This window comes from Suricata suricatta, chromosome 9 (genome assembly GCF_006229205.1).
Source record: "Suricata suricatta isolate VVHF042 chromosome 9, meerkat_22Aug2017_6uvM2_HiC, whole genome shotgun sequence".
Lineage (NCBI taxonomy): Eukaryota > Metazoa > Chordata > Mammalia > Carnivora > Herpestidae > Suricata > Suricata suricatta.
In genome coordinates, this window is record NC_043708.1 from 71,687,169 (window position 1) to 71,701,837 (window position 14,669).

The following is a 14,669-nucleotide window of genomic DNA, read 5'->3' on the forward strand; positions in this document are numbered from 1 at the left end:
TGATTTTTGTTTTTAGTTATTTTTGTATTTTAGTGTGGGGGAATGTGTTGTATTTTTATGTTCTATTTAGGAAGTTTTCGTTGATTGCTATTATAAGTGAAGTTAGTCATGGTGGTCGTGGCTTGAACTTGTTGGGATAGGTGGGTATTTTTGTATCATCTATTTTGGTTTAAAAAAAATTTTTTTTTTTACAGGATTTACCAGAACTTTTCATTTGCAATTTTTTAAGTTACTGATGCAGGTCCTGCTCAAAAACTAAGCCAGGGTAGGGCTTTCCAGGATACAAAAAATATGCAGAAGCACTTGGCAGTTGAGATTGAGTTTTGGTTGTTATTGATTTAAAGCTGATAATAAACATTTAAAAAAGTCTTGTGCTATTGAAGGGAAATTGTGTTAATCTTATTAAACTTCTTTAAATGATTTGGGTAAGACTCCTCAGGGTATGTTGAACAAATCATTGAAGGATCTGTAATTGTAAGAGACTATTACTATTTTAATACTTATTTTAAAATCAGAATTTGAAACTTTAGCCTGAAATGAGGAACAGTGAACTAGGTCAAAGAGGCTGAAATGGTTATTTGAAGTGTAAAACCCTATACTAGATGTAGAGACCCAACACTATAGTTGTTGAAATAGGAAGTTAAGGATTATATTAATATTAAGAGGTTTTACTTCATGAATTCTGCGTATGTTGACAATACAAGTTACTAGAAAAAATAGCCTCAGGATAGCATCCAGAGTGTGTTCCATTCTTGAAAGAACAACCAAATTTGGACTGCTACTGTATTCAGAGGGACAGATTAAATTGTATTTGTTGCATGGGACCATTTCATATTTTCATAGATGGTAAGGATAGGGAACAGTGTGAATAAAATGATTTATGTTAAGGAAATTTTAATACTAAGGAAGAGACAAAGGTAAGCGGGAACTAAAGAAATTAGTTAAAAGCCAATTAACTTTTAGAATTGAGTATCTTTACATTGTGAATTCCTTGGCTTTTGCAGTTCAAGAGGCTAGAGTATTAGTGAGCAAGGATGTTCTAAGGGGATTTTAACATCTTATGAAGAATTGTGAGGCTGTTGAACTACATGATTTAGTTTTTCCATCTTAGAGATTCTGGGAACATTTTTTTTTAATGTTTTTTATTTATTTTTGAGAGACAGAGAGAGACAGTGTGAGCAGGGGAGGATCAGAGAGAGAGGGAGGTACAGAATCAGAAGCAGGCTCCAGGTTCTGAGCTGTCAGTACAGAGCCCGATGTGGAGTTCGAGCCCACAACCGTGAGATCATGACCTGAGCCAAAGTTGGACACTCAACTGACTGAGCCACCCAGGCGCCCCTCTGGGAACATTTTTAAAACCTTCAGTTTAAAATTTTTTGTTGCATTATGTTACCTATTAATACTTGGACAGTAACAATTTTTTATTGTAAAAATGCTTATTAAAATTTGAAGAAAACAAAATATTTAGAGCAGCACTCAAAGATATTCACTATTAATATTTTGCTATTTTGGTCCATTTTTCTGTCTCTTAGGTGCCTGTACACCTCTATATCTTTTTAATGATATATATATAGGTTTTTAGCAATGTGGAATAATTTCCATATGTAGTTTTAGAACATTTATATTGTAAATGTTTTTCACTTAGTTTTCTACAACATATTTTTGTTGGGGTGGTTATCTAATGTTTTTTGTTCTAGGGATCTATAACAGACATCCAAGTATCTCATTTTCAGTTCCAAATAGGATGACCTGAAATTAATTTAACATTGTCAGTACCTTAATTGATATAAGCATATAGGCCTACCCATTGCTTGGCACTTACCTGTGATTAAGAATTTTCAAAGGACCCTATAGAAACATGTACTGATTTACTTATTTGTGGCAGAGGGAATGCCATGTCTCTTCATCCAGTTGGATGATCCTTGTTATATTAGCAAATCAAAGAAAAATGTAATTTTGCTATTTTCTTAGAACTTTAGTTAAAGTGTGTGACCTGGTATATATCATTTTCCCATTTGTCAAGAACAGCTTTAAGGAACAGGTGATATTTACACATGAAAGGTATACCATCCCTGTTCCAGCTTTCATGTGCTTGTTCTGGTGGCTGCTCTCTAGATTACCATGTTTGTTCTCTATATGTGTTTTGTTTTTTACCCCTCTTGAATAGTTAATGCCAGGCATGATACTTCACTTAGGAACTTGAACATTGCTGCATTTCTTAAGAAACATAACATATATCATCATATAATTATCAAACCAATGAAAAACATTAATTCAGTATTCTCTTGTACAGTTCATAACAAAATTCTCTGCTTGTCGCTGAAAAATGTTCTCTATCCAATTAAGGTTCACACATTGCTCCCCCCACACACACACAGAAATTGCGCTCTTAATCTAGGAAGGTCTCTCCTTTTCCCTACTTTGTATGTATGTATGTATTTTTGAGGAGTCTCAACCAGTTATATTGTATAATGTCTTCACAAACTTGAAATTGTTTCCCTATGTATAGGTTCAAGTATTTTACAAAGAATATTGCATAGGTGATGTGTTTGTTACATCAGGAGGCATATGACAGGTCAGTTGGTTGGTTTAAGTGGTGACATTTATGTCTCCATTGTAAAGGTACATTTTCCCCTTTATAATCCGTATTTTTTTGGGTAATACTTTGAAATCATGTAAATCCCATTTCTACTCAACAAACTTTTGCATAGATCAGTAGTTGTGTGAATCAATTCTTACACTGATGTAATCTTTACCACAGTTTTAAGAAGTGTCTTTAAAATTTTTAATTTCAGTATGTTTTGCTTTAAAACATTGATCTTAAATGATTTGTTTTGGATTTCCTGTCCTTTATTATCTCTTCATACTTTTGGGGAGTGTTGGATGTTTTGTGTTCAGGTTTTGACAATTGCATATATAATTTTTACATTAAAATTTTTACCCATTTATAAATAATTTTGATGTATTAAGTTTGTTTTTAGATGGCTATGTGCTACCATTTAGTTTAATTTTTAGACATAGTAGTCAGAATAGTTCATCTGAAAATGTTCAGTGTTGTTTTTTGTGACCTAGAAATGTCCTAAAAATAAAGCATAGTATTGTTATTGCAGACACATGAACAGTTCATTGTTGGCCAGAGAGAAATAATTGAATGCAATAAAGATTACCCACAGAGAACAAAGGGAGGCCAGATTGAGTAGTTGAGTAAGAGGGAACCAAAACCGACAAGTGACTTATGAAGGGGCAAAATAGGAGCTTAGGATTGTAAAAAGAGGACAATTTAGTGCAAACGATGTTCTAATTAGGCAGAGAAATTTATATTATCGAAAAAGAAACTGACAAAAAATTGTGAAAGGTGGTGTGAAATAGAAAATCTTTAGACCCCAGATTCAGTCATCTATTTTTAAAAATGCCAACTCATTGCTGCCATCTAGTGATACCTTTGCTGTTTGTATTCTTCAAAGCTGGGAAATAACATTAGTCCTGTGGTTTTATGTAATTTGAATTGAATATATAGGGTAGATAAGAGGTTTAAAAAAAACAAACTTTAAGGCAGAGTTCTGAATTTTCTAGTCCAAGGCAAGTTTTCTCCCTTTTTCTTAGTTTAATTTGACATCTGATAAGGTTTACAGATGTCTGGTTTTTTTTTTTTTCCCCTGGAGTAAACTGTTGATGGTGATAGACAATGTGATAGGAGCAAGTATAAATGTGATTAGGTGTATAGGGTGAGCTAGTACAAAATTGGCTGAAATCTTCAGTAGAAACTGTGTGGCTTGTGTACTTAACTTTCTGCTGGGTTGTTTTTTTGTTTTTGTTGTTGTTGTTGTTGGTTTTTGTAGTAAATAGGCCTAAATATTACTGCTGTGATACTGAACCAGGTTGAATAAGTGACACAGTTTTGTCATTTATCTTTACAATCCTTTTCCACTAAAGTTACAGTTCTAGTGTCCCAGATATAAAACCAAGGAAGTTCAAGTCTTGGTTCCAGTTACAAACTGATATTGGCCCACCCAGCTCCCAGCAACTTCGAGGACCTTCATAACCTATGTTTTTGGACCATTTGAAGCTCTTACTAATCATCAGAGAGTGCAGTCCGCCTCTCCCCTTGCTGCCTCTCTTTCCAGCGTAATTTACTTGACATTTAATGTGAACTTGAGACACGGTGTAGTTGTTAGAAACATTTCCCAAACTTTTAGATAGATTGTCAGCAAGTTAGGTTGGCCTCGAGGGCAAAGAATCAGGGTAGCGCACACCTGAGAATAAAGAGTTGAAATAAAATTTGACCGGTTTGTTTGCCTTCCGAACAGATTTAAATGTATTTATTTCGCTTTTTTTGATCTTAGGATATAATTCAAATGGCAGACTGTGAATAGAAACATTTCTATATCCACAAGTCCTAAACATTTGTCGTTCATTGCCACTAAAATCTCTTTGTTCTATTGCTTCCATATAAAGCCTTTGATCAGACCTGTATGTAGATCCTTTGGTGTAATAAAGCAATAAAGGTAACTGAGTAGTCCTAGTTATGATTTACTTAACAGATAAAACATGCCTTAGATCTGTATGCAAACACCCATGTACATGTGCATCTGTGCTAGCAGAGTTTTGAGTGCTACCACCCAAATAACCTTTAGGAAAATGTTCATTCTTTACTTCCATTGTATTTACTGTGTTCGGAGTCTGCTTTTCTGGAAACTAGATCTACTTAATCTTTATAGCAGTGAATTAAATAGGATGCAGAGTATCCATGGAATATAATCCATTTCAGAAATCTGTCCTCTTGATTTTATACTTTGAAACCAATTTTAGGAAAGAACCTCTTTTTTATTCTGTGTAACTTTTAGTGGATATTTAAGAAAGAATTAGACTCAAAAATGAGTTGTGTTGGGGCACCTGGGTAGGTCAGTTGGTTAAGTGTCCAACCATGATCTTGAAGTTTATGGGTTTGAGCCCTGCATTGGGCTCTGTGCTGACAGCTCACTTAGGACTTGTGGATATAGAAATGTTTCTATTCACACTCTGCCATTTCAATTCTATCCTAAGATCAAAAAAAGCTAAATAAATAAATTTAAATCTCTTTGGAAGGCAAACTTCCTGCTTCAGATTCTGTGTTTCCCTCTTTTTCTGCCTCTCTTCCGCTCATACTCTGTCTCTCTAAAATAAATAAACATTAAAAAAAAATGAGAATGAGTTGTGTGGGGGTGTCTGGCTCCCTCAGTTGGAGGAACATGTGACTTGACCTACATTGTCAGCTGGAGGTCCCACATAGTGTGTAGAGACTCCCTACCTACCTACATACAAACTTTTTAAAAAAAAAATGCTTTTTCTAGCATATAGTACTAGTACAACACTATATGTTAACTAACTAGAAATAAAATTTAAAAAAATGATTTTACTGAGAACACTATATTAAGTTTATTTTTGAGACACAGCACAAGTGGGGAGGGCCAGAGAGACACAGAATCTGAAGCAGGCTCCAGGTTCTGAGGTGTCAGCACAGAGCCCCATGTGGGGCTCAAACCCACAAGCTGTGAGATCATGACCTGAGCTGAAGACAGATGCCTAACCAACTGTGCCATCCAGGGCCCCTCTCTTAAGGAAAACTTTCAAGAATGTTACTAGACTAATTTCATCTATGAGGAATTATGAAACATTTAGAATGTGCCAGAAACTTCTGGTGGTCACAAAAATGCAAATAGTTGTGGAATTTTATAAACTAGTTTAAGAAACTAGATGAAGGTAATAATGATTAATCAAAAGCAGAGTACCCATAGAACAACATTTTAAAATATTTTTCTAAAATATGCTTTTCCTAAGCATGAGATTTATGTGAGTAGTTTATATTGGCTTCCTCTTAACATACAGTTGTCTATACTGCTTTTAATTTAACCATAATTCCCACATTATTTAAAGTAATTGCCAGGGGCGCCTGGGTGGCTCAATCGGTTAAGCATCTGGCTTTGGCTCAGGTCATGATCTCATGGTTGGTGATTACTCACTTTCTGTAAAGGGTAGAGTTTCTGGTTGACTCTCTACACCCAGTGTGGGGCTCAGGCTTTCCCAGCCGAGCCAGCCAGGCACCCCTAAAGTGAAGTGCAGAATACTGAGTAGTTTAAAGTTAAAAATCTTATACAAAAAGGCATGTAGAATATAACATGCTGTAAATATTGGTAAGGTTAAAACAAAAATTAACCTGTTTTTCTGCAGCTTGCTTTTATACTTGAAATCTGATGTGTGTCTTTAAGACTATGGCATTTGGATCTGATATTTAAGCTAGTCAGAGAAGTTCCACTTATTTTTAAAAAGCTAGGAGAAGTTGACTGTTCAATGAGGAAAAATTAACTCGAGCAAACTTTATAACCCATGATGTCTCAAATATATTCATTTAGATCTGTTATATTTCTGTTAGCCTTTAATTAGGAAGCAAAATCTCTAATTACTGAAGTTGATAAAAATAGAACTCTGCCAACAAGGTTTACACTTTGGAATAACCTGTGACAATTCAGAAATAAAATGTAATAAAATTTTATAATCAGGAAAACTGACTTGAATAGAGGGCACAGGCCTGCTGTTACTACAATGTAAGAACTGGGAAACTATTCTAATGAATTCTGAGTAATAGATTAGACATAAACCTGAGATACCATAATTTTAAGACATAGTAGAATTTACATTAATGTCACAAAAAGACAGTGTCACTGTGTGTGTGTGTGTGTGTGTGTGTGTGTGTGTAACTGTACTAAGTATGAAATTACAGGAAGTCCAGACTGGGGAACTTCAGGTTGAATGCCCTGTATTCTTCAAAGAATAATGTATAAGTTAAATGAATGGAAGGGTAACTTACCTAAAAGGAGCCACAAAAGGCACATCAAATTTGCTTTAATGGGTAAGAGTACTATCTAGGGATATACACTGAGGCAACAGAATTATTTTAAACAGAAAGTGGTTAGCCAGACGGGTGGCTAAGTCCCTTGAGCATCTGACTTTCGATCTCAGTTCAGGTTGTGTGTTCAGGCCCTGCTTAGGGCTCTGTGCTAGGCTTGAAGCCTACTTTAAAAAAAAAAAAAAAAAAGTGGTAGTTATCTTTTGGAGGTTGGAAAGAGATTGAGAATGGAATGGTGCACATGGGGCCTCTTAGTTTTGAGATTTAGTAGAGTCTCTGGCACCATGAGATTTTTATGATAGTGTGTTGTACTCCCCCATACTTGGAACAAGGAAAACCCGCAGTGTTTAACTGCTTTTCTTAAAATTCGGTCCCTTGGCTTTCTATCTAGTAAATGGATTATTTGGGGATTCTTCAATTCTGAGTCTGTATTTCCCCCATAGAGGCTGTGGACTTCCTTACCAGCCTGGCATTTTGTCATTTTCACTGGGGTACCTTGACACCCAAGCTTACTATCTAGTTGCTTATATCTGGGGATTCAGAAAGAGCAAAAATTAGGTTGTTGATACTTCCTTTGAGAATCTCAGTTCCCCGCCCCCCCCCGATAGTTTCTTGCATGTAGGATATTGGCCATTATCCACACCCCGACCCTGCAACATGGATTTAATGGGTAAGGTGCCTTAATGATCAGAGGTAGGGTGAAATGTGAACTGAAATCATTTGGCTATTTGTAAAATTTTGGGTAATATGTTCCTCTTCAATAAAATTTTATTTATTTTTTTTTTATTGGGCTCTGAGAGATCAAGAGAGATGGAGCATGAGTGGAGGAGACACAGAATCTGAAACAAGTTCCAGGCTCTGAGCTGTCAGCACAAAGCCCTACACAGGGCTCAAACCCACAAGGTGTAAGATAATGACCAGAGCCAAAGTCAGATGCTTAAGGACTGAGCTACCCAGGGGCCCCTTCCAATAAAATCTTACATGGCAGTATCACTATAGTGTAAACTCTGAGGAGTCTTATCTGTTCCTGTTTTACCTCTGAAGTAGCCTTCATACCTAGTACTTCTCAGATACTCAAATGTTCGGTGAAAAAATGTTAATTTGTAGTAACACTTTTTTTGTAAGATGCGTTCTTTGAACCAGGATTAATGGATCTTTGTGGGTTTACTTGTTTTTACTATTGTCATGTCTTGATTAGTGAGTATGGGCATTGAAAGCTATTCCCTTGACTTTAGCCAGGCATTTGAGGTTGAGGTCATTACATTGTTTAACAATTCATGAATCCTGTAGCAAATTTAGAAACCATATATAATCACAAAAAAGATACAATCATATCCTTAAATTCAGAGGTGGCACCCAAAGTTACCACCTTATTTTTGTATCTGAATGTTTCTTTACCTGCCTTTCCAAATGGAGTTCCAGATGGAGAGAATTAATCCCTAATGCCCAATGGGCTTGTTGATATGTAATGAATTCTATACTTCTTGATAGAAGCTATATACCTACCATCTTTGTGAAAGTTGAAAAAATAATTTCTGTCCCATTTTTGTTCTCTGGTTCCAAGGAGTGTATTTGAAGCAGACATTAATGTCCATTGTTCAGTGGTTCCCCTCTTGTTCAGTATACTGATATCATGTAGAACCATCTTCTTTCCCTTTGCAGGTAATACTAATTAAATGCCAGGAAGATTTTTCCCTATATTTACTATTATTTACTATAATATGTAGAATGTTTATTCATCATGAAAAACATTTACAGAAAACTGGCTTAAGTTGTCCCCATTTACAATAAAGCAAACTTTAATAGCCAGTAGTAACACTTTGAAACCAGTTAGGCCTCTCATTTTGTTTTTGGTGTTCTAAGTTTGGTGTTTGGTTTCTGGCACTCACACTTAGAATTTAAAGTGTGTTCATGATTCTCATGACTGCTGTTTAGTGAATTTTTATTGCTTAGTCTTAGAAAATTAAGAATTACTGTTTATAAAGCTATAATTTAGAAACAAATCAATTTCTTGAATTTTACAATGGCTAGGAGGGAAAAGTGGTGGTTACAGCTTTAAAATCAGTCCTGCTTATGAAAGGACTAGGTGTTTTAAGGGTCAGAATATTCGTTGTCTGTATAAATGATGCTGTACTGTGTATTTTGATACATAGATATATGTATATATAGAATATATTTTTACATAATCAGTGAGAACTAGTTTGTCATGATTCTCCTGAGGATTGGAAAGACTTATAACAAAGGGATGAATGGGGGAAAAATTAATGTTAAGAATGTTATTCTAAACCTAAAGTGGGTTCATCTTCTGTTTGGTAGTTGGAGTGGGAAGGGGCAGCAGATACAAAAAGCTTAAAGAATGTCAAAACACTCTCAAAGACCTAAGATGGTAGTATCATGAATCTCCAGGTAATTGTGATTCAACCTTTATAACATAAAGGTAATTTTTGTTGTGGGGAAAGTAGTTCTCCTGGCCCTCTTTTGGTTCATGCAGTATTCTACCTACTAGTTTTATCATCATCATCATCTAGTATTATTAAATGTCCCAACTGTATTTTGTAGATTATCACATAAAAAGTAGGTTAAAAGTCATTATTCTATAAATTGTTGGTATTGATACTTAAGAAATCTCTGGCGTATTAAAAGTCAGTTAAAGTACTTGAAAATAATTATTCAGAGTGAACGAATTGGGTCTATATATTGCTTTAGTATAACAAGGTTAATTATATTGAAGGTGTCAGCTGTCCACATTTATCTAGCTAAAGAATGGTTTGTGGGCAGACTTTGGGGTTTTGTATATCTTTGGAATAGTTGAGACTCATAATAGGAAGGTGAAGTTTTTTATATATGGCAAGGAATCGTTAGGTTAGTATCAGGTAAGGTTAAAAATATGTTGGTAGTAGGAAGCTTAAGGAGTTTGAATTTGCTTCAGGGCTTTAGAGCAGAAAGGGCACTTATAATTAATAATGTCCATGATTTTATAGTAGTCTGTGAAGAGGACTCCCACCCCCTTCTGCAATAGACTGGGAAGAGGGAGCTAAATTTTTAAAAGAATACATGTATTCAGGAGCTCTCCTCTCTAAAATAGTAAGATAACTTGCAGTGATGGGGCCCTTTTGGTTGACTGATACTAGAGTCACAGTAGTTCAAAATAAAGAGTAGAAAGTTTAATCAAGGAGTGTTTTGTTTTCATCTTTTCACCTGAATGCATTTTTTTTTCCTTTCCAGTTTTTCGGCTTTGTGAAGAACCGTATCATCGAAGACCATGGCCAGCAATGTTACCAACAAGACAGATCCTCGCTCCATGAACTCCCGTGTATTCATCGGGAATCTCAATACTCTTGTCGTCAAGAAATCCGATGTGGAGGCAATCTTCTCAAAATATGGCAAAATTGTGGGTTGCTCTGTTCATAAGGGCTTTGCCTTCGTTCAGTATGTTAATGAGAGAAATGCCCGGGCTGCAGTGGCAGGAGAGGATGGAAGAATGATTGCTGGCCAGGTTTTAGGTAAGATCTGAGTTGAATTACTTTCATTGATTGTGCATACATGTCATTTTGTTGTTGTTGTTGTTTATTAGTTTTGAGACAAAGACAAGCAGCCCATGTGCATGTGGGGGACTGGTAGAGAGAGAGAGAGAGAGAGAGAGAGAGAGAGAGAGAGAGAATGAATCACAAGTAGGCTATGTGCACTTAATGCAGAGCCTGACATGTGGCTCTATCTCACAAACTGTTGAGTTCGTTACCTGAGTTGTCATCAAGAGTTGGGCTCAACCAGCTGAGGCACCTAGGCACCCCCAGATCCAGATTTTTCTATTCAAGGCTCTGTTTTTCTCTCCCCTTTTCCTAAGCTAACAGTCAAAAAATGTTAGGCTTATAGGTATAGTTGGCTAAATAAGCATTTTATTCCATTTTGTATAGTAGAGATTGGATAACCTTCAGTTGGGGGTCTTCAGTAAGACCAGGAGGGTAGGAGTGACATTACATAAGCTACAGTTGTTGCCTAAATAGCTGTGTCCTACCACTCACAGCTGATTAAGTGAAGACAGTATAGCTTAGTCACTCTTGAGCTGTGGAGTCTGATTGCTTGGCTCTGCACTGGGGCTTTCTAACTATGTGTGTTGGGCAGTCTGCATAGCTTGGCTGAGCCTTAAATTTTCTCAGTTAAAATAGTACATGAGTTTATCCTCTATTCTTACCTGAGGGAATTGTGCTTTGGGGTTAATCAGGAAGCTGGATTAGTTGAGATGATTCATGAGAAGCTTCACGAATGGTGTAGCATGTTACACGCCTTAAAAGGCACTTACTATTTAAATATATTTTAGCATTAGCAGCCAAAAGTGTTTTTGTTTTATGTGTTAGTTTTCCCAATAAGGGTCTGCTCTGTGATCTAACATGTACAAATATTTGAGAATGAGATTAAGCTCTACTTAGATAATAGTTTATATTCTAAACTTCAGAAGATCTCATTACATATTAAGACTTAGCACATAAGTCTTATAGAATTTCATCTCCTTGAACAGTTTTCTAACAACTTACCATTTGCTAAGATTTGCTGTCAGAATCATAGTAATTTTATATAGCTTATATTTTCCTGGGTGTGAATATTAGGGCAGCTGAAGGGTTTATAAGAGAAGTCACTTGTTTTTGTTTTTTATGAATACAAAGGAATGAGTACAAAGGAACACATAGGTCTTGAAAGCCACATGATAGCTTAGTGCCATTGTTGAAAATACTGTGCATATCAATTTAACAATTAGATTTATAAAGTTTAAACACTCATAATTGGATGAGACTTCTTAGTTTTCTGATGATTCCTGTGGTGGCTTGTTTAATCTTTCATTTTGTATTCAGTTGCATAATGTGCACATTTGAATTCCAATTTAATCATTTTATGTTCTAACTGCCTTCCTCTTTTCATGTTGGAGTGAATTTTTCCCCCCTCAAGTGTTCCCATGTTGGTATTTTTCCCTATAATACTATATAAAACTTTAGCATTTCATAATGATTGTAGCATTTAATAAATACTTCATATATATCATAAATACTTTACATATTTTAACATTTCAACAGCTTTTTAGACTGTTTTGGATTGTTTATGGTTATGGACAAGTGGGTATGAAAATTTATGTATTCTCAATTAATAATCCATTGTGGTTGGGATTTTTAAAAGAGCCACATTAAATTCTTCTATTCATTCTAGAAAAAAAGTTTAGTGTAGTTTGTATTTCATTTATAAACACTTTTCAGATGGCTGTTTTTTTAATTGTCGTGGAAATTCATTAATACAAAAATAGAAGAATTTAATGAACGTGTGTGTATGTTTCACTTGTCTTTACAGATACCAACATTTGACTAATCTTGTTTTCGTCCATTTTTTTTTTCTCTTAAGTTGTTTTTAGAGTCCAGACTTTTTAAGACCCCAACATATATTCATCATATAGGGACTTGTACCAAAATGCAAACCACATTGACCTTATCACACACCAAAAAAACCTTCCCAGAAATTCCTTAATGCTATCAAATATTCAATCCATGTTTAGATTTCCTCCTTTATAGTCTCAAACTTATTTTTATTATTTTTTAATGTTTATTTTGAGAGAAAAACAGCGCACGAGTGGGGGAAGGGGCAGAGAGCGAGGGAGATAACACAATTCAAAGCAGCCCCAGACTGAGAGCTGTCATGTCAGCATAGAGCCCCACTCGAACCCAGGAACCTCGAGATCCGTGGCCTGAGCCAACCGAAATTGGATGCTTAACTGACTGAACCTCCCATGCACCCCATGGTCCCAAACTGTATTGTTGGGTTTTTTTTTTATGTTTTTTTTTTATTTTTTTTTATTTTTTTTTTGTCTTTTATTTATTTTTGAGAGACAGAGACAGTGCGAGCAGGGGAGGGTCAGAGAGAGGGAGACACAGAATCTGAAGCAGGCTCCAGGCTCTGAGCTAGCAGTTAGCACAGAGCCTGATGCAGGGGCTTGAACCCACGAACCGTGAGATCATGATCTGAGCCAAAGCTGGATGCTCAACCAACTGAGCCACCCAGGTGCCCTGTTTTTTGTTTTGGTTTGTTTTAAAGAGAGGTAGGGACAGAGGATCTGAAGCGGGATCCATGCTGAATGCTGAGAGCCTGATGCAGGGCCCAAACTCATGAACTGTGAGCTCATTAACTGAGCAGAGATGGAGTCTGACGCTCCACTAACTGAGCTACTTAGGTGCCCTCTCAGACTTTTTTAAAAACTTGATTAATTTAAATCTAGATCCAGTCCATGTCTATATATGCATTCTATTAATTGGCTTTAGATGTTTTTAAATTTTGAGTTTTTCTGTCCCTCTAATTTAATAAATTATGACATTTGTTAAAGGAAGTGTGTTCTGATTGATCCTTTGTGGTGTCATTTAATTTTTTCTTTACCTCTATTTTGTGTAATGCTGCTAGATCTAGAGCTGTGCTGTCCAGTAGACGTATAAGGGAACATATTTAGAACACATCTGAATTCTGACTAGCAGCTTACTGCCTTGGACTGTGCAGACCTAGAGGCTTGATAGAATTCAGATACTTTTTATTTTGGTGAAAATACTACATGGATGATATTCTAGATTTTATATTCTATCACACCAGGTGACCTAATATAGTCCCATTTTTAGTGATGTTAAGGATAATTTATTGGTTCTGGTTTTATATCCTGACTTAATCTGTAATAAGGTTTCCCATCAACTTTTAACCTTAATGGTGATGACTAGGGCTTGCAAAATAGGTTTTCTAGTTTCTTCTGCATAACTAATTTTTGTAAAATGAACAAATGATTTTTTTCTGAAATATTATTTATATTAGGCAGGGTAAGAATTTTCAAATTTATATCTAGCAACCATTAAGTATCCTTTTGCTTAATAATATAAACTCATATTTTAGCCTATTAAATTTACTTATTTTTAATGTTTGGTTTTTGAGGGAGCGAGAAGGTGGGAGCAGGGAGGGGCAGAGAGTGAGAGAGACAGAATCTGAAGCAGGCTGTACCCTGCAGGCTCTGAGCTGTCAGCATGGAACCCAATGCAGGGCGCAAACTCACAAGCCGTGAGATCATGACCCGAGCCAAAGTTGTACACTTAACCCACAGAGCACCCACTGAGCCACCCAGGCACCCTTAGCCTTTTTTATAAAAAGAAAGCTCTAGGGGTGCCTGGATGTCTCTGAAACATCTGACTCATTGATTTCTGCTCAGGTCATAATCTCATGGTTCATGAGTTTGAGCCCTGTATTGGGCTCTGTGTTGACAGTGTGGAACCTGCTTAGGATTTTTTTCTTCTGTCTCAGAATGAATAAATAAACTTAAAAAAGTAAGCTCTATAACTTCTACACCAAAGATGAGTGAAGAGCTCTCAACCCTAAGATCAAAAGTTGCATGCTCTACCAACTGAGCTAGCTAGGCAAGCTCAAAAACTTATATTTTAAATTGATAAATTTTCATGCATGCAAGTCATTCTATAGAGCTCAGAATATTTCTTCTGTGGCCAGTGGATCACCTTCAAGTTGGCTCCTATGCCCTTGAGACCTTACTTTTGTAATAATTTCATTACATCCTTACTTTCTGACATCACAAGGTATTTCAGGTCATCGGATACATTTCTTGACCTAAATCTCGAATTGCCACTTTTTTAAAAGAACTTTGGCTCCTTTTAATGGCACTTAAATAGAAACCATGGTTTGTACACTAAAGAGTGTTTATTATTGTTGAATTTGAAAAGCTATCTAGTTTCTGGGGGCAGAATAGGAGCGCATTTGTTTTTAAGAA

The 14,669-nt window shown here is 35.9% G+C and overlaps 1 protein-coding gene across 10 annotated transcripts in view; it reads left to right on the forward strand.

Moving 5' to 3' along the window:
• HNRNPC (heterogeneous nuclear ribonucleoprotein C) overlaps positions 1-14,669 on the forward strand; it is a 53,964-nt gene that overhangs the window by 16,743 nt on the left and 22,552 nt on the right. For all 10 annotated transcript variants that reach the window (XM_029953000.1, XM_029953002.1, XM_029952994.1 and 7 more), the window contains one exon: positions 10,109-10,386. In XM_029953000.1, the coding sequence (XP_029808860.1) occupies positions 10,146-10,386 (241 nt within the window). In that variant the 5' untranslated portion in view covers positions 10,109-10,145. The remainder of the gene's footprint in view (positions 1-10,108; positions 10,387-14,669) is intronic.